The sequence below is a fragment of the Nuphar pumila genome, chromosome 7, assembly GCF_984573655.1.
Source record: "Nuphar pumila chromosome 7, dmNupPumi1.hap1.1, whole genome shotgun sequence".
In the NCBI taxonomy this organism is placed as follows: Eukaryota; Viridiplantae; Streptophyta; class Magnoliopsida; order Nymphaeales; family Nymphaeaceae; genus Nuphar; species Nuphar pumila.
Genome location: NC_143255.1, coordinates 23,062,118 through 23,086,107, shown reverse-complemented (window position 1 = coordinate 23,086,107; position 23,990 = coordinate 23,062,118). Strand labels below are relative to the sequence as shown.

At 38.8% G+C, this 23,990-nt stretch overlaps 1 protein-coding gene across 1 annotated transcript in view; it reads left to right on the top strand.

The window, feature by feature from the left end:
* The first annotated feature begins 4,240 nt into the window (after nt 1–4,240).
* Nucleotides 4,241–23,990, top strand: part of LOC149831519 (putative galacturonosyltransferase 6) — a 34,416-nt gene continuing 14,666 nt past the window's right edge. Inside the window, exons 1-5 of the mRNA XM_090013936.1 lie at nt 4,241–4,532; nt 4,664–4,698; nt 4,801–4,842; nt 4,952–5,030; nt 5,104–5,171. Coding sequence (XP_089870062.1) covers nt 4,382–4,532; nt 4,664–4,698; nt 4,801–4,842; nt 4,952–5,030; nt 5,104–5,171 — 375 coding nt within the window. The 5' untranslated portion in view covers nt 4,241–4,381. The remainder of the gene's footprint in view (nt 4,533–4,663; nt 4,699–4,800; nt 4,843–4,951; nt 5,031–5,103; nt 5,172–23,990) is intronic.

Here is a 23,990-nt window from a genome sequence, read left to right as displayed (position 1 = left end):
ATCCAAGACTGCCCAGCATGGATGCTATGCTTATGCCAAATCATTAAAATCAGGTTTGGATCAAGCATATCAGATTTAGGGTCCAAATCGAAAGTTGGATGTGAATCTTAAAGTGACATGACACCAAAATGACATAGAGGTCATTATGATTGGTCGAAAGAGCAAAAAGACCATTTTGCCCTTAATATGCCTACAAAATATACAAGGTATAGCTAAGTATCTCGAAGTCAGATTCATGTGATTCTTGAATCCGTGGATTCTACTGCTTGAGGTGAATCTATTAGTAGGAGATGTGATGACAAACTCTGAAAGAATGGGGTCAGAGTTTGACAGTTAAGTCTAAGGGTATTTTGGTAATATGAGGTATTTATTGATTTTAGATCAAAGGTTGCGTAAAACTAAGAATTTAGAATTTAAGCATTTCAGTTAAGTGAACATTTGCAAATTCTTCCTTAGTTGATTAAAACACATGCTAGTTAGTTTAGGCATTTTTATATATGATTCCAAGTGCTTCAAGTATGCTAGTTTTGTTTATTGTGAATAGACACTGTTTTGTATGCTTAGGAATCTATAAAGTTCAAGTGTGTTGTTTAAACTTGATTATGCATATTTTCTGAGTTATGAAATAAATGTGGCTTGACATGATTTTATGTATGAGATTAATGTGTTATGTGAAAACTGCGGGTAGAGTTTCAAAGTCTCAGGGTAGGTATTACCTTGAGAATGTCACGCTTATGCCTTTGGAGGGGAGTTGTAAGTGTCGTGAATTAATCTGTGGTGGGTTGCCATCCTTAACAGTTCAGACATGTAAACATATGTTAAAAAGTAGTTAGTGGATATACATTGAGGATTGTATAATGCACTGACTTAAAGATGTGAATGTTGAGTAAAAGTTGTCTATAGGATGATCACCCAGTGTATGATGAGAACTCTATTAGGAGGCATGGTCTGGGGCAATGTTGAGGTGTGTACCTCGTGAGTAACCTCAAAATATCTCAGACGTTTCTAGGTGACCCTTAGGGATTAAAACATTGTCCACTAGACACATGTATGATGTAGCATGAACCACAAAATCTTGGGGGCAGGTATAACTCATTGAAACACATTGGGGGCAGGTATAGCCACCCTGACTCTTCGGCTAGCTACCGTTTGAGCTTCTTTGCTCCTGACTTGCAACTGACAAGCTGCTGCAACACCTGTGTTCGTAGTATGAGCCGGTTTGGACTACGTTGTTGTGAGTGATTCATATGTTTGGCCAACATCGTAGACTCTGAGTTGACTATATGGGTTGCTACTCCCGAGAAGGCTATATCCAGAATAGCTGAATAGAATAGAGGTGTCTAATGATGATGTTAGAAATGCAGTAAAAGGGGGGGAGGGGATTAAAACTCATAAATAACATGTGTGTAAAGTAGCAAACTAAATTAAGATTAGGAGTTTAAAGCTCACTACAATTGCAATGGTCATATCACTTTGTAAATAGAATCTTACTGGGTTGTAGACTCGCCCCCTTCTTTTGGTTGCAACTGTAGATTCAGGGGCTGCTACCATTACTCACAGGACCTAGTATTAGACTGCGATTCTGCCACATCATAAGTATGGTTTGACTCTACTATTTTATTCTGTTTATGCATTTGGATGGTTATTGAAAAAAAATGGATGTATGAACCTTTAATTATAATAAAAAATAAAAAATCTGGCATGGTTTGGAGTTGTTTGAGATTATTGAGTAATTTTCCTCTGGGAACTAACGTCCACGAACCCAGGCTCGAGAGGCCCTGGATTGGGTCGTTACACCTTATGCTTGAACTCAGAGGGGAGGCTGACCTGCCATTCGAGAAGCTCTTTCTAGAGGCGGTTGCACACTATCTTGCTAAGAGCCTGCACCAGCAATCAAAGGAATCGAAAAAAACCCCCAATAAGTGAGAAAAAGAGAGTGGGCGTCTTCAACACAGATGATAGAAGAAGGCTTTGATGAGAGAACTAAGGTTAGGATTTAGAAGGCAAAACCTTGCGAGCACGTTCGTCAAGAGAGAGAGAGAGAGAGAGAGAGAGAGAGAGAGAGAGAGAGAGAGAGAGAGAGAGAGAGAGAGAAGATGAGGTGAAAATGAGGAGACCGAAGAGCTCGCGAGCACGTTCTTCAAGAAATTTTCGTTCTCCTCATACATGTTATTTTTATAACAGGAGGAGGGTGGAACGAAAAGACCACATATATAAAGACGCGGTGGATGGGCAAAACGCCGTCCGCCGCGTCCAACGTTTGTTAAAAATTGCCGTTCCCAACGATATTTTGGTCCCAATCACGTTGAGATTAGGGGTGGCAATTTCTGACACGACCCGCCAACCCGCCTCTTAGGCGGGTTCGGGTTGGGCTTAAGCCAACCCGTTTAATAAACGGGTCGACCCGTGTAACCCATTTATTAAACAGGTCGGGTTCGGGTTGGGGGTATGCCAACCTGCCAACCCGGCTGACCCGTTTAATAAACGGGTTAGGCGGGTGGGTCAACCCGACAACCCGTCTGCCAACCCGACCCGTCAACCTGCCAACCCGACCCACCAACCTGACTACCTGCCAACCCGATCCGTCAACCCGCCAACCTGACCCGCGAACCTGAAAACCCGTTTACCCGACCCAACCCATTTATTAAATGGATTGGCGGGTCGTGTCAGGTTACCCGTTTATTAAACGGGTCGGGTTCGTGTTTGCCACAGCCGACCCGTTTAATAAACGGGTCGGGTTCGGGTTGAGGTATGCTGACACGCCAACCCGCCAACCCGACACACCAACCCGCCAACCTGCCAACCCGACCCGATTGCCACCCCTAGTTGAGATAGACGCATCAAACATACAACAGCCAGAGTCAGGATGACTAGGGTTATGATCCTGAGGTAGTTTTTCTAAGAAAAAGTACATTGAGTTATGGTAGACGTGTCTTGTAGAAGTATATTTTATGCTTTTAATTTGTTGGGTTTTTGTCTCAATTGCAATGCTGTTAAAATCGGTCTGAATCAGGCCTTATTCGATTCACTTGTCATTTCAATTCATATGTTTAGATATATTTTATTATTTTTATTGTTTAATAACGTGTCATCTAATGATAAAAAATTGTTGATTCACAAGCTATTCCATTATATTCGATTCTTAGTTTCTTTTTAAGAAACCGAAGCATGGCTCGAGCGTTAAGCACGTTTGCCTTCTGCATCAGGTGGATGGACCCTCGCGTAGCGATGCCACCCAATATCCTACCCGAATTCAAATCTGATTAGTCTTAATTGGATTTGATAGCCAAATTTGGATCAGATTAATCAGATTTGGACTCGGTATTAATTTTGCATTAAAATTCAAATTTGAATACGATTAAAACCCGAATTCAACTAAGATATGAATCCGATAAAGTATAAATATCAGGTTTTAGACTAGCTGGATCCGTATTTGGTTTTATCTTTCTCATCTGAAACCGATTAAATCAGATCCGATTAAGTCGGATTTGGTAATGCGTAGATCCTATTCGAATCCGGCCCCTTGAGATCCCTACCTGCACGGCCAATAATATGTCTGACTGTAATGAAGGAAAAAAAGAAAAAACAAAACAAAGACATTAATGCTTACACTGAAAAACGCGGTTATGCTTTGGACAAAATTTTCAAAAGCTCATTGTTATCCAAAACCCTTAGGAATGTCAGCGGGTCGGATGTAACCTGATATTCTACTCGAATCCGAATCTGAGTAGTCAGATTTGGTATTAAATTTTTATTGAAATCCGGTTTTGAATATGAAACCGATTAAGATCTGAATTCGATTGTCAGCTTAAGTGTGAATATTGGGTTTTAGACTAGTTAGATCCAGATTCGGTTTTGTCTTTCTTAATCCTACTCTAAATTCGAATTCGAATCTGAATCCGTTTAGGTTAGATCCGATTATATCGAATTCGGCAATGCTTAGATCCGACCCGACCAGCTGACATCTATAAAAAAAGATCCTTCTCCCACCACGATCAGCAGTAGCGTCATCGTCATTGTCAACGTGAGCGTCCTTATCAAACGTTGTCAGAAACTGGCAGCCATCTGAAGGAGTTAGAGGCGCAGAGCATGAAGAACGTTTGTCGCATCTCTCTTATTGGTGGTGTAATCATCTGCCGTTTCTTCCCGAGCCCGTCTCTTCTCTCTCCTTCGTAGTTCTTGGTTGATCGATTGATGAGTTTCTCTCCATAAAGATTATCCACAGAGAGAGAGAGAGAGATTTTCTTGAACCCATTTCTGTCTCAAGTCCCTTGGTTAATGGTTTTCTTTCTCAAGTCTCTTAGTTGTTGGGATTCTCACGAGAGAGAGAGAGAGAGAGAGAGAGAGAGAGAGAGAGAGAGAGAGAGAGAGAGAGAGAGAGATGCTCTCTAAGACAAAGAGGTCCTGTAATGGTGGAGCGAGACAGGGGATCAAACTACGGAGGGTGATCATCCTTTCATTGCTATCCGTCTCTGTTCTCTCGCCCCTCTTGTTCTTGTATCACAGAACCAATTATTTCTCAGGCTCGATAGGTAAATCTATCAACCCCTTTTCTTGTTTATTTCTGTTCCTTGTTGTCGAATGCGTTTTCTTGGTACACCAACATGAGATTGCTCGTTGTAGTTAATTGTCTCCTATAGCTATGTTTTCTTATCTGTTTCAGTGCGCAATGAGCTTCTTGAAGAGTTCAATAGTATTGTAAGTACCAAGCAAGCTTGTATTGCTCTGTTCGTTATTTGATTTTGAGAATGGGGTTAATGTTGGTATTCTCTTTTACTATATGGGTTTTGATGGATATAGAGACTTACAACCGATTCACAGAGATTGGATACTATCCAACAGGTGAACTGCTTCTCATTCTGCCCCTTCCCTGTATAGGTTTAACTGGTCTAGTAATGCTTTTCATTTTCTTTTATAAATTTTGAATTGACACGGACATTTGATATTCTAGGAAGGGGTTGTGGATGTGAAAGAGTCCAAGAGAGTCATTTATGAAAAGGAGAATCATACCAATCGATTTCCGGAAAATGGTGAGTTTGTTTTTCTCTAGTCTCCATTTCCTTTCCTTTTCTCTTATTGGGTTGTTGACTTTCATTGGTACAGCGTCTCATGATGGGGGCCATGGCGGTAGAGATGTTCGCGATAATGTTCCTGCCAAAACTCGAAAACAGGTGTGCATGTTAGCTTCATTGATACCATTTTCTGATTTTCTTTAGCTTCATTGATACTATTTTCTGATTTTCTTTCTGGCATGCATGATCTTAAAGTGGAAGATGATAAATTCTTTCATAATTTAATTTGTTGAATTATATAAGTTGATTTTTTGGCCGTCAAACGTAGCTAGCTATTCTGAAATTTTGAAAAAAAGATGCTGAAAATGTTGATTTCATTTAGCAGCTCCAGAATTGGAAGTAAGTTTAAGATGTTCTTTCGTTCAATATTAAATTTTAGATAGCGTTTCGTGGATAGATTATGTATATGGGTCTCCAAAAACTATGTATTTTAGATAGCTTTTCGTTGATTCTCTAGTGTGACATACGTAGGAAGCAATCCTTAAACATGATGAGAAACTATTTCTGGATTTATCTCTGTCCTCTTGATCATTAGCACATCCTTAGCAAATGTTTCTGTCTTTCACCATCCTCGCATTTGATTTTCACTGTGAATGAAACTTTTTGTTTGGGAGGAATTTACTTGTGCTTCACGGTCCACTTCAAAGATTTTCCGCCACCACTAATGCCTCTATTCAGGTTGTTTCCATGTGGACACGTGAAACTCATTCTTTTGATATCATGATCAGAACCTGCAAATTTTCCTTTGCTAGTTTTTACAGCCACTAATTCTAGTTACCTTATCCATAGAGTATATCCTTTTTTCAAAGAGTAGTTGTGCATTGTTTTTCAGCACTGAGCAAAGCTAAGGTACTTCAACCGATGTAAAATTGGCAAAATTAATTAGTGCTCTTATTTTTCTTATAAATGTTTGTCATTTTGATTTGGTATTTTAAAAAAAAAACGAAACTAAAAATTTCTTTGATTAAACAAGTCTGTTTGGCCACAATGTTTAGAAAAGCAATTTTCATTAGTTTGGATCGAGTATTCCTGGTGGAAGTTACAGTACATATCATTGTGAAAACAAAACTGTTTTTGCAGGATAAATGTTATATGATCCAATCTATAATGATCCCAAGGTTGTCTGCATGGTTATGTTTACCTCATTTTCTTTGTGAAAATAACTTTGACTGCTAGAGCTAAACATAGACCTTGATTAACTTCAATATTGTTTTTACTAAGATAAACTGAAAAGTAGAGGACAATTTTTTATCATCTGTCCATCTCTCTTCAAGTAAAATATAAAGAAGCACGCAGAATAAGTACTGGTTGGGGAATATCCAGGACTGTCGACTCTGTGATATGGTGCTAAGGAGTCCCTCTCCAAGGGACAGCGAGCGGTCAATTCTTTTATCTCAAGCGAAGTGGATTTATAAATTCCAATAACCAATGTATCTTATGATAAATAATCCAGGTTAGCAGATGGTCCATGATACCAAGTTGGATGGCCATGTGAGGGATTCTGAATGTGTTGAAGATTTCATCATCATATTTCTTTTTGCTCTGAGGAGGTGAGGATTGGATTTTTTTTCATGCGATGGTCAACAATGTATATTCACAAGAGTATGTTTCCGCTGGTCTTTAAATGGAAACAAGCCATGCAAAAGGTTTCTCTCTAGGGGAGGAGCCTGCTCCACAAGCTGTATTGGCAGGGGAAGAAAGCATTTTGGCACATGAGAGTCAAGTCCAACATGATCTGTTAGTGAGATTTGTAGATTGGGATAGGAATATACTGCTGCTTTCACAAGTGTGAAATGAAACAAGAAGTGCACAATCACAATGCCAACAAAGGACTACACAAGTGCACAATCACAATATGGTCTCTAATGGACCGAATATAATCTCATAAAAGAGATAAAAAACGCAAACTTCACAGAACACAATGTTAAAAATAAATGTTCTTTGTATTCTTAACAAATATGTTTAAAAACATATCTAAGCATGTTACAAGAGGCTCTATTTATAAAGCTGAGAATACAACCAAAAAGGAGGATAAGGGAGGCAGTCCAACAGCCGTTGGATTGCCTCCAATGGTCAGAAATATGACCGTTGGGAGTAGTCTAACGACTAGTTGGACTGCTTCCCAACAGTTCAAAAAGATTATATTAAAAAAATAAAAATAAAATAAAAAAACTAAAGGACAGACCATCCCTATTGGGGTGTATTTATTACAGCATATAAAATAACCAAAATACCCCTGATATACATATATTGTATATATATATATTAGGTATATATATACATTATATATATATACATGTATATATATAACATATTTTAACACTTCCCCTCAAATTTACTGTGAGATCACTGAAAGTTTGTTAAGAAGAAACAAAAATCGTGGTAGAGGAAAAGCTTTTGTGAAGAAGTCTGCAATCTGAAACTCTGACTGAACATATGGTAAAGTAATCATCCCCTTCAAGTATTCTTTTTGAACATAGAGGCAATTCATCTCGATATGCTTTGTTCTTTCATGAAATATATGGTTGTTGGCTATATATATGACACTTTTGTTATGGCAACATAACTTTAAAAGGTTTTGAAACATTAACACCCATATCTGAAAGTAAGGATTTCATCTATATGACCTCGGTTGTTGTTGTAGCCATCATCCTATACCCTATATTCAACTTTTGTGAAAGATAAAGATACTTTATGCTGCTTTTTGCATCTCCAAAAAATGAGAAAATCGCCTATAAACACACATAAACCTGTTGTTGAGTTTCGGTTATTGGGATCTCCTCCCCAGTTAGAATTAGTATAAGCAATGATATTTAAAGATGATGAAGAGGATAAGAATAGCCCTTTAGATAGTCTTCTTGATGTATTAAACTATTTTTAACATGGTACTCTTGTGAACTGATGTAGGTGCATGCTGAAACTAACTTGTTGTATGTACTTCATGCACAAAATCTGGTCTAATAATGGATAAGTACATGAGTGATCCGATAAGTTGCCTATAAGGAGTTAGATCATCTAGTAAAACTTTGTCTTCAACTCTCATTTTAGCATTTATTACTTCAGGAGTGTCAGCATATTTTGTGTTTGTGATTCCCGAACACGCAACAATATCAGCTGCTAACTTTACTTGAGATAAAATGTATCCTCTTAGCGAATATGCTACTTCAATACCTAGACAATATAAAAAAAGTATATCATAAGTTACACATATACAAAAAACATAATATGATTAATTTAAAATTTTCTTTAATTATCTCGCGGGTACTCGCAGGCCAAGGCAACCGTTACAGAAGAGAACACTCGAGGGTTTATTATGTTGCATGTTTTTATTAACCCGAGCGTCTAACTGAAACTAAAATTCTAAGGAAACGATGTAATAACCGAGAGAACCTCTCAAAGGCCAAAGCAATAGGATGCATCCTAAACTTCTGCAGAAGAACTTGGATCTACCACCTAGGACAAATTGGTAGTCCAGGTCTCCTAACTCCGAGAACTGCGGACCAGTGAGTCATTGTCGCTCGAAGCTAAAAAAAAACGTCCCCAGAGTTGTGTACCACCTATCCTATCCAAGGTAAGCCCGATTCTGAGTGAGTTATCTTATTAATTTTTTTACCTGACCTTTCAGGGTTTAACCTGATTTGAACCCCATAGCTCAATATTACAGGTGTTCATATATGCAACGAATCATGCAACCGTGGTAGCATAAGCCTGGAGGTTTTCACCTTAGGTAGGTAGGTTGCCAATTATTAATTTATTTATTAAATCCCACTCAGTGTGCTCCGGTACCTTCAAATCGGGCGAGCACAAGTGCTCTGGTACCTTTAAACCAGTCAAGCAAAAACTCAGAGTTATGAGTTCATGTGAATTAGATCTATAAGGCTTTTTAAGAGTACGTGTCATGCCCCTTAAATCTTTTAGTTGCAAGTTCCTGATTCGGCAACCCATGTGCCTTCATTAAACCGTTACTACACATGACATCTACTTACATATAAGGGCATAACCCGTGTTCACATGGCACCACGATGGTTCACACAAACAACAGGCTCGAATATGAGCCCATTTACGAAGAACACAGGTAGTTTAAACTTAACAATTGCCAAGCATCAATGCAACCATGCATCTAAGCAAGAATTGCAAGTGACCTAACTCCATTGTCACTAAGCCATATATTAAAAATTTCGTATGAACAATATGTAAATAAATCTATTCAGTGAAAGGTTATGCATTTAACTTTAAATGGATTCAAATTGGGGGTACCAACAGAAAGCATAAATCTGAATGACGCACTAAGTATAAGCAATGATATGAATCCTACAAGAGCTACCAGCTGTAATGGGATTATGATAATTTACACATAGGGAATAGCAAGAATATTCTACAGATTCATTAATTTTTCCCAACAAGGCCCTAATTCATAGCATGCCAGCTAACGAAGAATGACTAGTTCTAGCATTTATGATGATTAGGAAGTCTCAAAGTTCTGATGTGCACTACAAAATTTTCTCTTCTAACAGTGTAGAGATATTATCGCATCAACTAATTTACAGGACTCAATAAAATCACCCCCTTTGTCAAAAGACAAGGGTTGGTCTGCAGGGACCAGTCTGGACAAAGTACATTGTTCTGTGGGTTCTCCATTGTAAGAGAATAAAATTGCCCAGTGCCCTTAATCCAGTCAAAGCATGGACAAATTCACTGTGAACCTGCATTTGATACAAGCACAGGTACCAAAACTGCTATAAAATTTTACTTTATAAGTGTGTACATGAATCCAGCACAATCGCATGCTTAAATATGTTGGCTGTGTGTGACAGAGTTCAGCATACGTATGTAGTTAAAATGAGTTTCTGTGCATCTGAATCGAGCACCCTTATAGTCAGTAAAAGAAATTTAGTTTCCAAGTGTGATTTCAGTACACTTATAATCAGATAAAAACTGATTTTAGTGTAACAGAATTCAGCATACATACATAGTTAGAATGAGTTCCTGTGCACCCAAATCGATCACACCTATAGTCAGTAAAAGAAATTTAGTTTCTATGTGTCTGATTTCAGTACACTTATAATCAGATAAAAACTGATTTTAGTGTGACAAAATTCAGCATACATACATAGTTAGAATGAGTTCCTGTGCGCCCAAATCGATCACACCTATAGTCAGTAAAAGAAATTTAGTTTCTATGTGTCTGATTTCAGTACACTCACAATCAGATAAAACTGATTTTAGTGTGACAGAATTCAACACACAGAAACGAGAAATTTGATGTGCCTACCAAGTATTGAAAATTGGTATTCAAGGCTTCAGCCAACAAGAAACAAAAGAAAATATATATAAAGCAGTACTGATTCATATCAAGTGTAATCCGGTTGAATTAACCACACTTTTCAAAGGCTAAAAGTCCTGTGATTACAGATGGACAGTCAAGGCTCATACCATAGTAGGCAAAAATAATTGAAATGCTAAAAAAAAAATATACCTGTTACGAACCATATTGATAGGAACTAACATCAAAGAAGATTTGAAAGCAATGATGTTACTGCAGGGATTTTAGAACACCCGCCATAATGAATCTAATGAGGATTCACATATACAAGGGTTTATTGTCATTGCAGATCTAACTATTTAGACACAAAAAGAAGGACGTACATTCAATCTGCTATATCAAACTTATGAAAAAAATTTTGGAAGAGTAATTGATATAAGTTCATAACAGAATTCTTCAGACTCTAGGAATAAATTCTAAGATCTCAAGCCCCAAATTCATTGAGTAGTAAACGCAGTTTTCATACCAGATTGCATATCTTATTACCAGCAGAAATAAAACAAAACTAAGATAACACAGTTTCTACCAGCAATTCAAAGTTCCACAAGAAGATAACTGCCTATTCTGATCAGAGATTCTCAGGTTCCATTAAATCAAAATGTTGTTCCTCAAATTACAAGAAATCCCCTTTGTTGTTTCATTGCACACTTAAACAAAACATACGGCAAAATCATAGAAACCCTACCTCTGTTGGGTGCGGTGGATCGATCCCTCCCGTGTATTCTCCCCTTTGCTGCAGTGGATATGTGAAGCCCCTTATTTTTTTCTAAACCGTGAGAGAGAGAGAGAGATCACGACTGGTAGGGTTTTCTTATGGGTTTTGGGAGAGGAAGAAGGAGAGATTGTGAGGAGCAGTTGGAGAAGAATGGGGAGAACAGGAGAGAGATCGTGGGTGAGAAGAGGGGTTCGGTTTTTCCCTCTTTCTCTCCAGCGTGCGTGAGTGGAGAAGCTTCACGTGCCCCCCCCCCCCGTTTGTGTATTGCGTTAATTCCCCTTTTTTTCTTTTTTTTATAAGGCATGCTGCATTTGGCAAGCCTCTACCCGATTTGTAACCCAACCCAATTGGGTTTCGAAACTGCAGTGTCCCAACACAAGGTGACGTGCACTAACAACACTTGCCAAACACGAGTCCTATACCTTTTTTTTTTCAATTTTGCAACGCCCCAACTCGTGATGGCGTGAGCTAAAAATCGTGATTTGTTATATATATATATATATATTGTTAAAAAGAAAAAGGGAATATTTTTTTAGTTTGGGTAGTAGTACGTAATTAGTGAAAAATAGATGGAGTACTTTTGTAACTTATTATTAACTAATTCCTTTAAGAAGGGATTAGGGCTTAATGCTTAATAACGATTATTCTCTCTCTCTCTCTCTCTCTCTGTGTTACTGTTTTGCCAGGAACCCAACCGACGACAACATGGTATCAGAGCCACCCATCCTGGGTGACTAACATCGTCGTCCTCTCGACGTCGTTGTGCAAAGACGTCTCTGCAGCAGCCTCCGCAGTCGCCTCTGTCTGCAGGAGTCGACGTTGCTGCGACAATTGTCGCTGCTGTTGCTTCTGTGACACTGCTGCTATTGCGTGATGCTAACGAAACTGCTGTTGTTGCATCTGCGACACGGGCCGGTGCTTCTGGGGTCGTTTCTGCCACTGCTATCGCTGGGGTCGCTGCTGCATCTGCTGTGACTGAACCATCGTGTGGAAGACAAATATGAGTTTCAGATCTGTGTCGAGATCACCGTCGAGGCCTGAATGCAGCAGGTCGACAGGTGATGCAACCAGGTTTTGAATATGGCTGAAGTTGTAATTGTTGGAGCAGGTCTGCAACCTCCAGCATGATGCAGTCGTGAAGCTCGTGGAGTGTGGATCCTGGAGAAGACCAGATCGAGTGGAGATCTGGTGCAGAGAAGGCGTGGAATCAGTGTTGTGTGTCAGACGCTGATCTGGAATCAGATCTAATGTCAGATCTGGTGGTGAAACTATCGTGGTGGGGGTCTGGCCAAAATCAGACCCGACGAGTCCCGAAAGTGATCTAACGTGTTTTTTTGGGTCGCAAATTAGATCTAGTCTGATCAGATCTAGGTCAGGTCTGGTGGTTGTTTGAGACTAAGTCAAGATGTCTAAAGATGGTGATAAAAAAGGGGAGCTGAGTGGTGAATATAAAACCTTTGCAAATCCCTTTTCGTATGGGTTCTCTGTCAAGCTAGATGACTCGAACTATGCGAGGTGGTCTCGAACTTTTATGATGTCCGTTTCTGGTCATCGAAAAAAACATATTCTTTTAGAACCGGAACCACCTGATAAATCTAGGAAATACAGCACATGGGATGAAGATAACGATATCGTTATGTCATGGATGATGAACAACGTATTGCCTCATATCGCTGATGGTCTTATTTACTACACCACTGCTAAAGAGATGTGGGACAACCTTCGAGATACGTACTCTCACGAGACTAATGTAAGCCGCATCTTACAAGTCGAGCAAGAGATTTATCAACTGCAACAAGGAGATCAGACGCTGGCCCAATATTATGCTTCTGTCAAATCTGCATTTGAACGACTGAATGCACACAGGCCCCTATGTTGTACCACGCAGAAGTCCTATTAGGAGCAAACCATGGTTGCAAGATTTCTGACAAGACTATCATCTGAATTTGCGGTTGCCAAGGTTCAGATGTTGACAGGATCAGATGTCCCAACTCTTGCCGAAGCCTACAACCGCCTGAGTAGATTGGCCATCACTCTTTCGCAAACTCATTCTGATTCACAAACATCGGCGCTTGTAGTCACCTCTGGTCGAGGAAGAAAAAATTTCCTAAATTCGCATAGCAGAGGTTGTGGCAGAGGTACAGGAGGTAGAGGTAGATTTCAGTGTACCTATTGTGGCAAATTGGGACATCTTGAGGACATGTGTTGGGATAAAAATGGTAGACCCCCTTCTTCTCATACACCAAATGTGTCCAAGGCTCAAATTACGAAGCTTGACATGGAGATTCCCACTGGCTCCTCCAATGACTCTGTTACTCTTAGTCGTGCAGATTATAAAAATTGATGTCTCATCGTCCTAGTTCGAACGCAGTTACTCCCATTGCTGATGTTGCTTACTCAGCAGGTGAAGGATTGAATCACCAAGGTAGTAGATGGATTATTGATTCAGGTGCCTCTAGACACCTATGTGGGTCTTCACAAAATTTTTCTAAGCTAGACCCCATGTGTGATCATCACAAGGTTGTCCTTGCCGATGGAAGTTCATCTCCCATTGTGGGACAAGGAAATGTTTCAATCTCTCCATCACTTCATCTGACATATGTGCTTCATGCCCCTTCCTTTCTTCAAAATTTATTGTCAGTTAGTCGTATTGCAAAAGAGCACAATTGTAGAGTAATTTTTGATCCTTTGTGTTGTATGTTTCAGGATTTGCTGACGGAGAAGAGGATTGGTGGAGGCTACGAAGAAGGAGGTGTCTACTATCTTCATCAACCACTGGGAGTCACACATACCGTGTCTGAGTCATCTACCAGTTCTTATCAATGGCACCTTCGTCTTGGTCATGTGTCGTTGCCAAAACTTCGTAGAATTCTTCCTCAAATTTCACCTTCTGCCTCGTTCCAGTGTGAAGCCTGTCAGCTGGGTAAACACCACAGGAGTTCGTTTCCTTCAAGTCAGAATCCATCCAATCAAAGATTATTTGAGCTTCTTCATGTTGATGTGTGGGGACCTAGTAGAGTTCCTAGTAGGTCCCAATGTCGTTATTATTTAGTCATTGTCGATGATTTTTCCAGATTATCATGGATATTTTTAATAAAAGACAGATCAGAAGTTCCTTCTATTCTTATGTCTCTCATTATTGAAATAAACACTCAGTTTGATTATCTTGTCAAGATCATTCGCACTAACAATGCTCTCGAGTTTAAAACCAATGAGTTACTACTGTTTTATAAGAATCGTGGCATTCAACCTCAAACGACTTGTGCCTATACCTCCCAACAAAATGGGGTAGCTGAAAGGAAGCATAGACACCTTCTAGATGTTGCTCGCAGTCTTATGTTACAATCATGTATGCCTCCTTCATATTGGGGAGATGCCATTCTTACAGCTTGCTACCTTATCAATCGCATGCCGTCATCCTTATTGGGAGAACAAATTCCTGTGAAAATCCTATATCCCAATGCACCTCTTTTCTCGATCTCTCCCAATGTGTTTGGGTGTGTTTGTTTTGTTCATAAACTAGGGCCTCATTGGGACAAACTATCGACTCAATCCATAAAGTGTATTTTTGTGGGTTATCCAAAAAATAAAAAAGGGTATCGGTGTTATGATCCCGTCGCTCGTAGAGAGTATGTCAGTGCAAATGTATCTTTCTTTGAGTCCATTCCTTTTTTTAAGTACTGCCTCCAGATTACTATGTGATCAAGGTGATGCTATGCCATTACCTATACCCCTCTTCCTTTGGAGTCAATTCCTACAAGCTTTCCTACCTCTCACACTCAGTCACGGTATCATGACCCCCCTCTGGTATATGCTCGTAGATCTCCTCTGGAATCAGAACCTACACTACCTTCTTCTTCAGAAGTAAGTCCTTCAGCCACGACTGAAGCTTTTATTGTGGATGATAATTTGCCAATCGCTATCAGGAAAGGTCAAAGGCAATGCACCTTACACCCCATTTCTAAGTTTGTTACAGAAGCGAGACTTGGGAGTCACATGAAGAAGTTCATCATAGCTCTATCTGCTGAATCTCTACCACTGCATCACCATCAGACAGTCTTAGACTCCAAATGGAAGGCTGCTATGCAAGATGAGATGGATGCCTTAGTTTCACGGAATACCTGGGAATTGGTTACTCCACCTATTATGCAGATATTGTTGGGTGTAAGTGGATCTACACCATTAAGTGCAATTCGGATGACACAATTGAACGGTACAAAGCCAGATTGGTGGCAAAAGGGTACACACAAACGTATGGGGTAGACTTCTTTGAAACCTTTTCTCATGTGGCACATCTTGGCACTAGTCCATAATGGATGGAGCCTATGCTAGTTGGATGCGAAGAACACCTTTTTGTATGGTGATTTGTCTGAGACTGTGTATATGCAGCAACCTCCGGGTTTCGATGTTCAGGGGGGAGTGTTACCAGGTGTGCAAGTTAAAGAAAGCGATATATGGTTTAAAGCAAAGTCTACGTGCATGGTTTCAAAAGTTGTTTGAGAGCGTGTCTGCATTTGGTTTTAACAGGTCGGCATTAGACCACTCATTATTTGTTAAGAAAACTCCCACGGGGGTTGTGGTTATGGTTGTGTACGTGGATAATATTATACTCACAAGAAGCAATAACAAGGATATCTCAGATACCAAAGCTCATCTACAGAAGCACTTCATTACCAAACATCTTGGTCCTCTTAGATACTTCTTGGGTATAGAGGTGGCTCGAAACTGTGAAGGGTTAGTCCTATCACAGAGGAAATATGTACTTGATTTGTTACGGGAAACAAGAATGTTAGGAGCCAAACCTTTCAACATTCCAATGGATCCTAAACTTCACATGTTTGAAGAAGCATAACCTGTTGACAGTAGAAGTTTCGGGTCTCTGGTTGGTAAACTCTTGTATGTTACAGTGACAAGACCAGATATTTCCTTAGCCGTGAGCAAGATTAGCTAGTTCATGGATAAACCAACCCAAGTACATTGGCAGGCTGAAATGATGATTCTCAGGTACTTGAAGTCTTCTCCAGGTAAAGGACTACTATACAAATCAAGATCCGTTCTTGATATAGTTGCCTATTCGGATGCTGACTATGCAGGAGACATTAGGGATAAAAATTCCACTACGGGGTTTTGTGTTTATAGGCAAAAATTTAATAAGCTGGAGAAGCAAAAAACAGACCGTAGTAGCCCGATCGAGTGCTGAGTCAGAATATAGAGCCATGGCTCAAACTGCAGCCGAAATGATATGGGTTAGATAAGTTCTCAGAGATCTACATGTACAAACCTCAACGCCAATGGTGATGAGATGTGATAACAGAGCAACCACCTATGTAACGCCCCAAAATTTTTACCCAAATTTAAGAGGATTTTTTTTTTTAACAGCAGAAACAAGAAAGAATATAGGGTTAAGTATTTCGAGACATTACGGTGGAGAGAAAACCCAACACATTTATTTCATTTCAATATCAATGAAAATAATCAGAGTTCAAATCATAAAAGGAACCAAAGCGATCTCTGGAACAATAAATCCAAAAATCTCGATCCGATGCCTCATCCCGCAGCCGCTCATAAACCCTATTCTTTACCTGAAAAATAGTAAATTGATTGGAATTAGACTACCACGTCTAAGTAGGAAAACTGTCACTCTTAATGCAGGTATATCATGAGTCCAGTATGAGATGTGGGTGTCATGGGTGATTTTCAACATATATATAAGCAAGTAAGCAACAACATAAATCAACAATCATATACAAACTGAGCAGGTAAACAATTACGCAATAACAATAACTGAGCAGGTAAGGCATAATATGCAACATTAATAAGCAAGTGAGGTAGGCGATGCAACAGCAATAACAATAACATGCATAACTTTCACGTAATAGTTCAATCACCTCGTATTTACCCATTTTAGGATTTCAGATCATTACAATTTCACAATATAAAGCATGCTAAAAAAATATGCAAATGTCTCTTTAATGATTCCACTCACTGTGATACCTAACTGTTCTAAAAAAAATGATTATTTTATCTTATCTTATCCCGTGGGTACACACGGGCCAAGACAACCATCACAGAAGAGAACATTCGGGGGTATATTATTCCGAGTTGTTTTATTAACCCAAACATTCTAACTGTGACTGAAATCCCAAGGGAGCGGCCAGTGACCGAGAGAACCTCCCAAAGGCCAAAACCAAAACAGGATGCATCCCTAACTTCTGCAGAAGAACAAAGAGCTACCACCTAGGACATATTGGTAGTCCGGGTCCCCTCAACTCCGAGGACTGGGGACCATCGAGTCACTTTAGCTCGAAACAGTAAAACACATGCCCCCGGAGTTTTGTACCACCTACCATCTCCAAGGTAAGCCCGAATCTGAGTGGGTTAATCTTTTTAATTTAGTTATGTTCCCGAAGTATGGGGCATTTCCCCAACTTCCTTCTACTATCATAGCAGTAGAATTCCCAACCTTAGTCATTTTACCAAGGTATATAAACCAGTCCCAATCCTTTGTCATATTGATTGCATAACCCACCCAAAGTGCTCCGGTGCCTTTAAACCAGTCAAGCACGAATGCCCCGGTGCCTTTAAACCAGTCGGGCAACCATATTATATTTCCATTTTCATGTGGATTCACATCATAACTTCGATGGTCTATGCATGACCCTCAACACACTGGCTCGACATTCATATGTTCACAACAAACCGACCCATAGGTTCGGTTATCAAATCATCATTCATCATCATTATTATTTATTTATTCTTTAATAGAAAATTGCCACAACGCCTCCATGTATAAAAAAAAATGGCATGCATTAAAAGCTCTGCCAACAAGCAAAAACACTATTGGTGTCCCTTATTGAGCATGCAGGGTAATCTTAGAAATTTGGTAATACAACTATATACATTTTTCCAAACACCTTCTCATTTGAACATTCCACAAGATATACAGCTTAGTTGGCATTTGATACTTTCAACAAATATGTAGTGTTAAGCAATATTATTTCAGAAAAATATACAGTTTAACAAGCATATGAACATTGGAAAATAAACATCTTCATGGTTAATTGAACCTTCTAGATGATATACACTTAATGGCATTTTGCCTATTTTAAGAAATATGCAGTTTAACATGCTAAATTATGCAGCTTAGTATATAAAATTGAATATCATTTTACCATGCAACTCAATAAGCATTTGAGCATTAGTTTAATATACAATTTCATGTAACAGTGAATAACAACCTAATATGCAGTTAAGTTTGCATTGAATATCAACTGAATATGCAACTTTGTACGAAATTGAACATACACTTACTATGCAGTTACATAAGCATTGAGCATCTAACTAATATGCAACTTCATATGGACCCGAGCATCCACCTATAAGCATCTAAATAGGAATTTGCATATCAACTGAATATGCATGTAAATGTTAACTTAAATTCAACTTAACATGAATCCAACTAGATTCTCATGTATACTTGCTTCCAAGATTTCTCCCACAACAGATTACCAAGTATGTATATTCAGAAATAGCAATTGTTTCAATCCGTTTCCAAACAATTTTAACGATCCCATAAAATAAGCATGTTGATTCCTAATCCTATCACATGATGTTGTGAACCTATAGATTTCATTTAACAGAGATCACTGATATCACATACAGGGCTAGTCAAACTAAATTTTTCAGAATCCTATGATGAAACAACAACATAGATTAACATTGATCCTCCTTTGAGATCCAATGATAGTTTAGCTAGTATGACCATTTTACAGGAATCAACAATTAAAAGAAGTCTACATTTTCAGAGCCACACTTAGCACACATATATCAAAGAACCTATTGTTGTCTAATTACACAAAAAAGGCAACAACATTCTGAGCTATAATGACATTTAAATAGAAATATTGCACCACTATGGTTCATCGGAATTGCAACAAATTATACATCGAACTAATTAGCAACGAATAACCACAATATGTCCCACTGGTAATCCTTCCAAAGTAAATTCCCTTTTTATTAGCAGAATTCAGTATGCAGAGGTATATATAAATATATATATCTATATTTGAATATCGCAGACAAGCTATGCAAATGACTAATCCCTTCTTCTTCTTCTTTTCACAGCATAAAGTATAATATAATAACCAATGATTTTTCTGTCAGGAGCAATCTGTATAAGTTACTATGTATAGAACGATGCCAGTTCAACCCCTAATATTAATAGCAACACTCTCCCCTACCCTATTAGAACTGAGACAATACCATGCCCGAATTTCCCTGTTAAGCATACATATTAGTAAATGGTAGAGCTAACCTGCATCCAAAACTAGAGCATGTAAAGGTTGAATCTACAAGGCATATAGTGATACAAACTGGTCATGCTCACAGGTAACAACATTTAAACAGAAAAATGATATCAAACGTACAATGCAATTATACCCAATCAAATTCAAAGGACTAGGGTTTCAACACAGATTACCACATACCAAAATACATGATTAATCTAAACCTAGCAATGATTTAATACATGGTGACATCTATCATATTATTGACTTACACATAAAATCTCAACATGGAAGGCATTAGCCCGATTGAACCCCTCTTTCTGATATCCGAAATCCCCAACTCAATCGATTTGGGATTTTCGGCACCATAAACCTGAAATCCTCTTTTTCCTGTTAGGGATTTTGGCCACCCACATAGCATGCTCGAACTATGATATACCAAACAAGGAACACACAACAAATCCTACCTTGTTTGATGATTTCCCCTCTTTCTGTCGTGAATATGGGTGCAGCCGAACTCATGTTCACCGACGAGTGTGAGAATGGAAGGGAACGAGAGGAGGTCGTCGTTGGGTGGTGCTGCCGGAGAAAGGGGAAGCGAAGGTGGCGGTGATGTCACCGGAGCTCGCAAAGGGGAAAAGTTGCAAGGGACCACGGCTTGGTTGTTGGGAGGTTGTTGGCGACGACATCGACAGAGAGAGGGAAAAGAGATAGCGAGAGAGGGATGGAAGAGGGGTTCGGGGGTCCCCCTTTGTAGGAGGGTGGCCTCCCGAAAAGGAAGGAAACCCCACCAATTCCCAGCGGCTGCGCTGTGTTTCCCCCTCCCTCTCCATCTCTTGATGTGTTAGGGTTCAATTGAACCCTAACACGATTTATCGGGAGAGGGGGGTTTTCCCCCTTCCCATATGTTTTTATCGGGCAACCCATATCGGGTTGCCCTTTTAACCCTTAATTTTTTTTTCTTTTTGCAGGGTGTGGGCCGGGTCCGGGTCCGAACCGTGATCCGCGACGCTGGATCCGGTAGCGATTTGGATCTGTGACCCAACCATCGTTTGGGTCTGCAGGTTGGATCCATATGGATCTAACTGTGGATCCAAATATATTTTATTATTTATTATTTTATTTTATTTTCTAATACGTATGTATGATATTATATATATGTACCCCCCCCCCCCCCCAATTGATATGGATCCGTTTACGTTAATCAAAAATTGACATAACTTAATATGGATCCAGGATCCATTGTGCTTCGTAAATCTTTTTAATAAATTTGGATCCAGAAATCTAGAGTTTTAATTATATGATTTGGAACTATGGATCCACATGAATTCTTATGGATCCAACTAAATATACATTGATCCTTACGGTTTCCATACAAGGATTCAGATTAATATTGAAGTTCCGACGAAGATCCAAATGAAATGTTATGGATCCGAACATCACCTAGGCTATACCAATCCCACTAAAGTGTTGTAGACCCAATATAGAAATTTTACCATTAAAATTTTGATTTAAACTTCGTTGATCCGCTTCATTCATCCTGGATCCAATATCAAATTTGATCCCGATAATGAGGATCCATTACCAGAAATACAATCCATTTGACCGAAATCCATTATTAAATATTCAATTTAAGGTTCGTGGTCCGATATCTAAGATCCGAATGGAATATCGGAGTTCTAAAACAGGATATTTGGGATCCAACATTGAAGATCCAAATAGGTTATCCAAGATCCAATTACGAATAAATAATTAAAACAATAAAATATTCTTGTATCACCTTAATGACTTAAAATCTAAGTTTATTTATCTGATAAAAATCGTGGGTATTACAACCTATATCGCAAATAATCCAGTGTTTCACGAGAGGACAAAACACATTGAAGTTGATTGTCACTACATAAGAGATCTATTAGAGGATCAAGTTGCTGATGTGTTTACTAAACCTCTTGCTAGTGTGGGCTTCCTTAGATGTTGTGACAAGCTGAGCATGATAGATATATATGCTCCAGCTTGAGGGGGAGTGTTAAAAAGAAAAAGGGAATATCTTTTCAGTTTGGGTAGTAGTACGTAATTAGTGGAAAATAGATAGAGTACTTTTGTAACTTATTATTAACTAATTCCTTTAAGAAGGGATTAGGGCTTAATGCTTAATAACAAGTACTCTCTTTTTTTCTCTCTCTGGTACTGTTTTGCCAGGAACCCAACCGACGTCAACATATATATTTATTGGATCTACTTCACGAAGACCCAAGATCCATTACATATCGGATCCATAATAAGTTTTTTCGGGTCTATCCCAAAGATCCAAATCTTCTTGTATTAAATTTTAAGATCCAAACCTTCGATATGGTTCCAAATGAAATACTATGGATCCAATATCAGAATTCTAATTGGACCATTACAATTTCGATGTAAAATCTACATTAAGATATCAGAAATCCGATGTCAAAGATCCAAACAATGCATTTTGGATCTAGTATTGGATATCCAAACATGGTTTCTAGAATCCGATATCGAAGATCCGAAAAATACTCGGGATTCAATATAAATCAAATTAAAATTAAAAGACTCTCGTATCACATTTTGGCCATGAAATTTAAGTCATTTATGTGATAAAATTTACAAGCGTTATAATTTACATCTGAAAACCCTTAATCTTTTCAAATCCGGTGAAATCTTAAAGAGTATTTCAATTGGAGATTTGTTTTCTAAAATTTGAGAATGCATTCTATTTATTAAATACACCGCGGTGAGGGCGGCTTTGGCCCAAAACTTTTTTTGGAATTTCTTTTGTGAAAATTTAGAATTAGTGCATTCGGATGTATAAGGTCCTGCTCCCGTTATGGTAAAAAGTGGTTATCCATATTATGTTACATTCATAGATGATTTTATTAGACACACTTGGTTCTACTTCCTTAGACTCAAATTTGAAGTTTTTTCGTATTTAAATTTTTTTTTATAATCTTGTTAAAAATCCATTTAAAACAAATATTAAGATATTACACTCTTACTCAGGGGGAGAGTTTTTTTTCAAATGATTTCGAATCCTATCTAAAAACCAATGGTATTTTGCACCAATGATCTTGTCCGAAGACCCTTCAACAAAATGAAATTTTCAAAAGAAAACATCGCCATATTATTGAAACTGTTGAGAATAGGTGGTTTTATGTTAAGTAATAGGTGGTTTTATGTTAAGTACTCTTATATTAGAGTCTTTTTGAAATTTTACTCTTATAAGGATTTAGATGTAATTTCTCTTTTTTGCCTCTCTCTATTTAATATAGAGAGAAGCCCTAATCAAGATTAAGTCATTGAGTTTTCTGTGCAGCCGTCTCTCTCTCTCTCTCTCTCTACACAGGTGGCTGCCCCTGTCTACATGGTATCAGAGCTTGCGATCTCGGGAGCGTGATTTCGAAGAGGACTGATCGTCACCAACGAAGAAAAAAAAATTCAGACTGCGAAAAAAATTATATCAGGTTTGCTGTTGCACTAGTGGGAAGATCTGATAACAGATCTGGGATGTCACCCAGATCTGTCGTCAGATCTAAGGATGGATCTTACCCAGATCTGTCGTGATCTCCTGGAGCTGTAAACAAATTTTATCTGTTTTTTTTTGGATTTTTTATCGCCTGGCGTGATTTTCTGGAGCATGATGAGTTCCTGCTGATGCGTGCATGCTGTGATTGACGTGCTGCTATTTGGGTAACGCAGCAGGCTTCTGTGCTGCTGTATCGCAGCCGAGAGTTGTTGGCTGTTCCGGGTTGTTCCTGCCACGCAGCAAGTGTTTGTGATATTGCGTGCCAGCCGAGAGTGTCATATTTTTCTTTGCTGATTGCGTGACTACCGTGATTCTGATTTTTTTTTTGCTGCGTGTCATCGAGATATGATTGATCTATTTAATTGTTTGAAGACTGATTGTCAGTTATGCTCTATATGTTTTTGAACCAGCAATTGTCGTATTCGTATGCTTTGCAACTGAATAGTATTGTTGGTCGTGGTGTGTTTGGGTGCAGCAATGGTCTTAACTCCCTGCTGGGGTGAGTTGTGTTTCGTGCTGTATTAGTTTCAGCTATACATTTGTCGTGGAAGCAGCAGGAGTGATTACCTGCTGGTTGTGGACTGTTTTGTGGAAACAGCAGGGCTGCTTCCTTATAGTGGTGGAAAACTCTACTTAAATACTTGTTGTTCTAGAGAACAGTATGGCTGAAAGTTCGAAATATGATTCGAAAATGGAACAGATTGGGGAGTATAAGGCTTTTGCCAACCCCTTCTCATATGGCTCTTCCGTTAGGTTGAATGAAACCAACTATGCCCGATGGTCCAGAACTTTTATGATGTCGGTATCTGGACATCGTCGAAAACACATTTTGTTGGAAGGCGAACCCACTGAAAAGTTGGGAAAATATGTTACTTGGGATGAAGATAATGACATAGTTATGTCATGGATCATGAATAGTGTTGAACCCCATATTGCAGATGGATTGATCTACTATAATTCAGCAAAACTGATGTGGGACAATCTTCGTGATACATACTCACAAGAAACGAATGTGAGTCGTATCCTGCAAGTCGAACAAGAAATATATAATTTA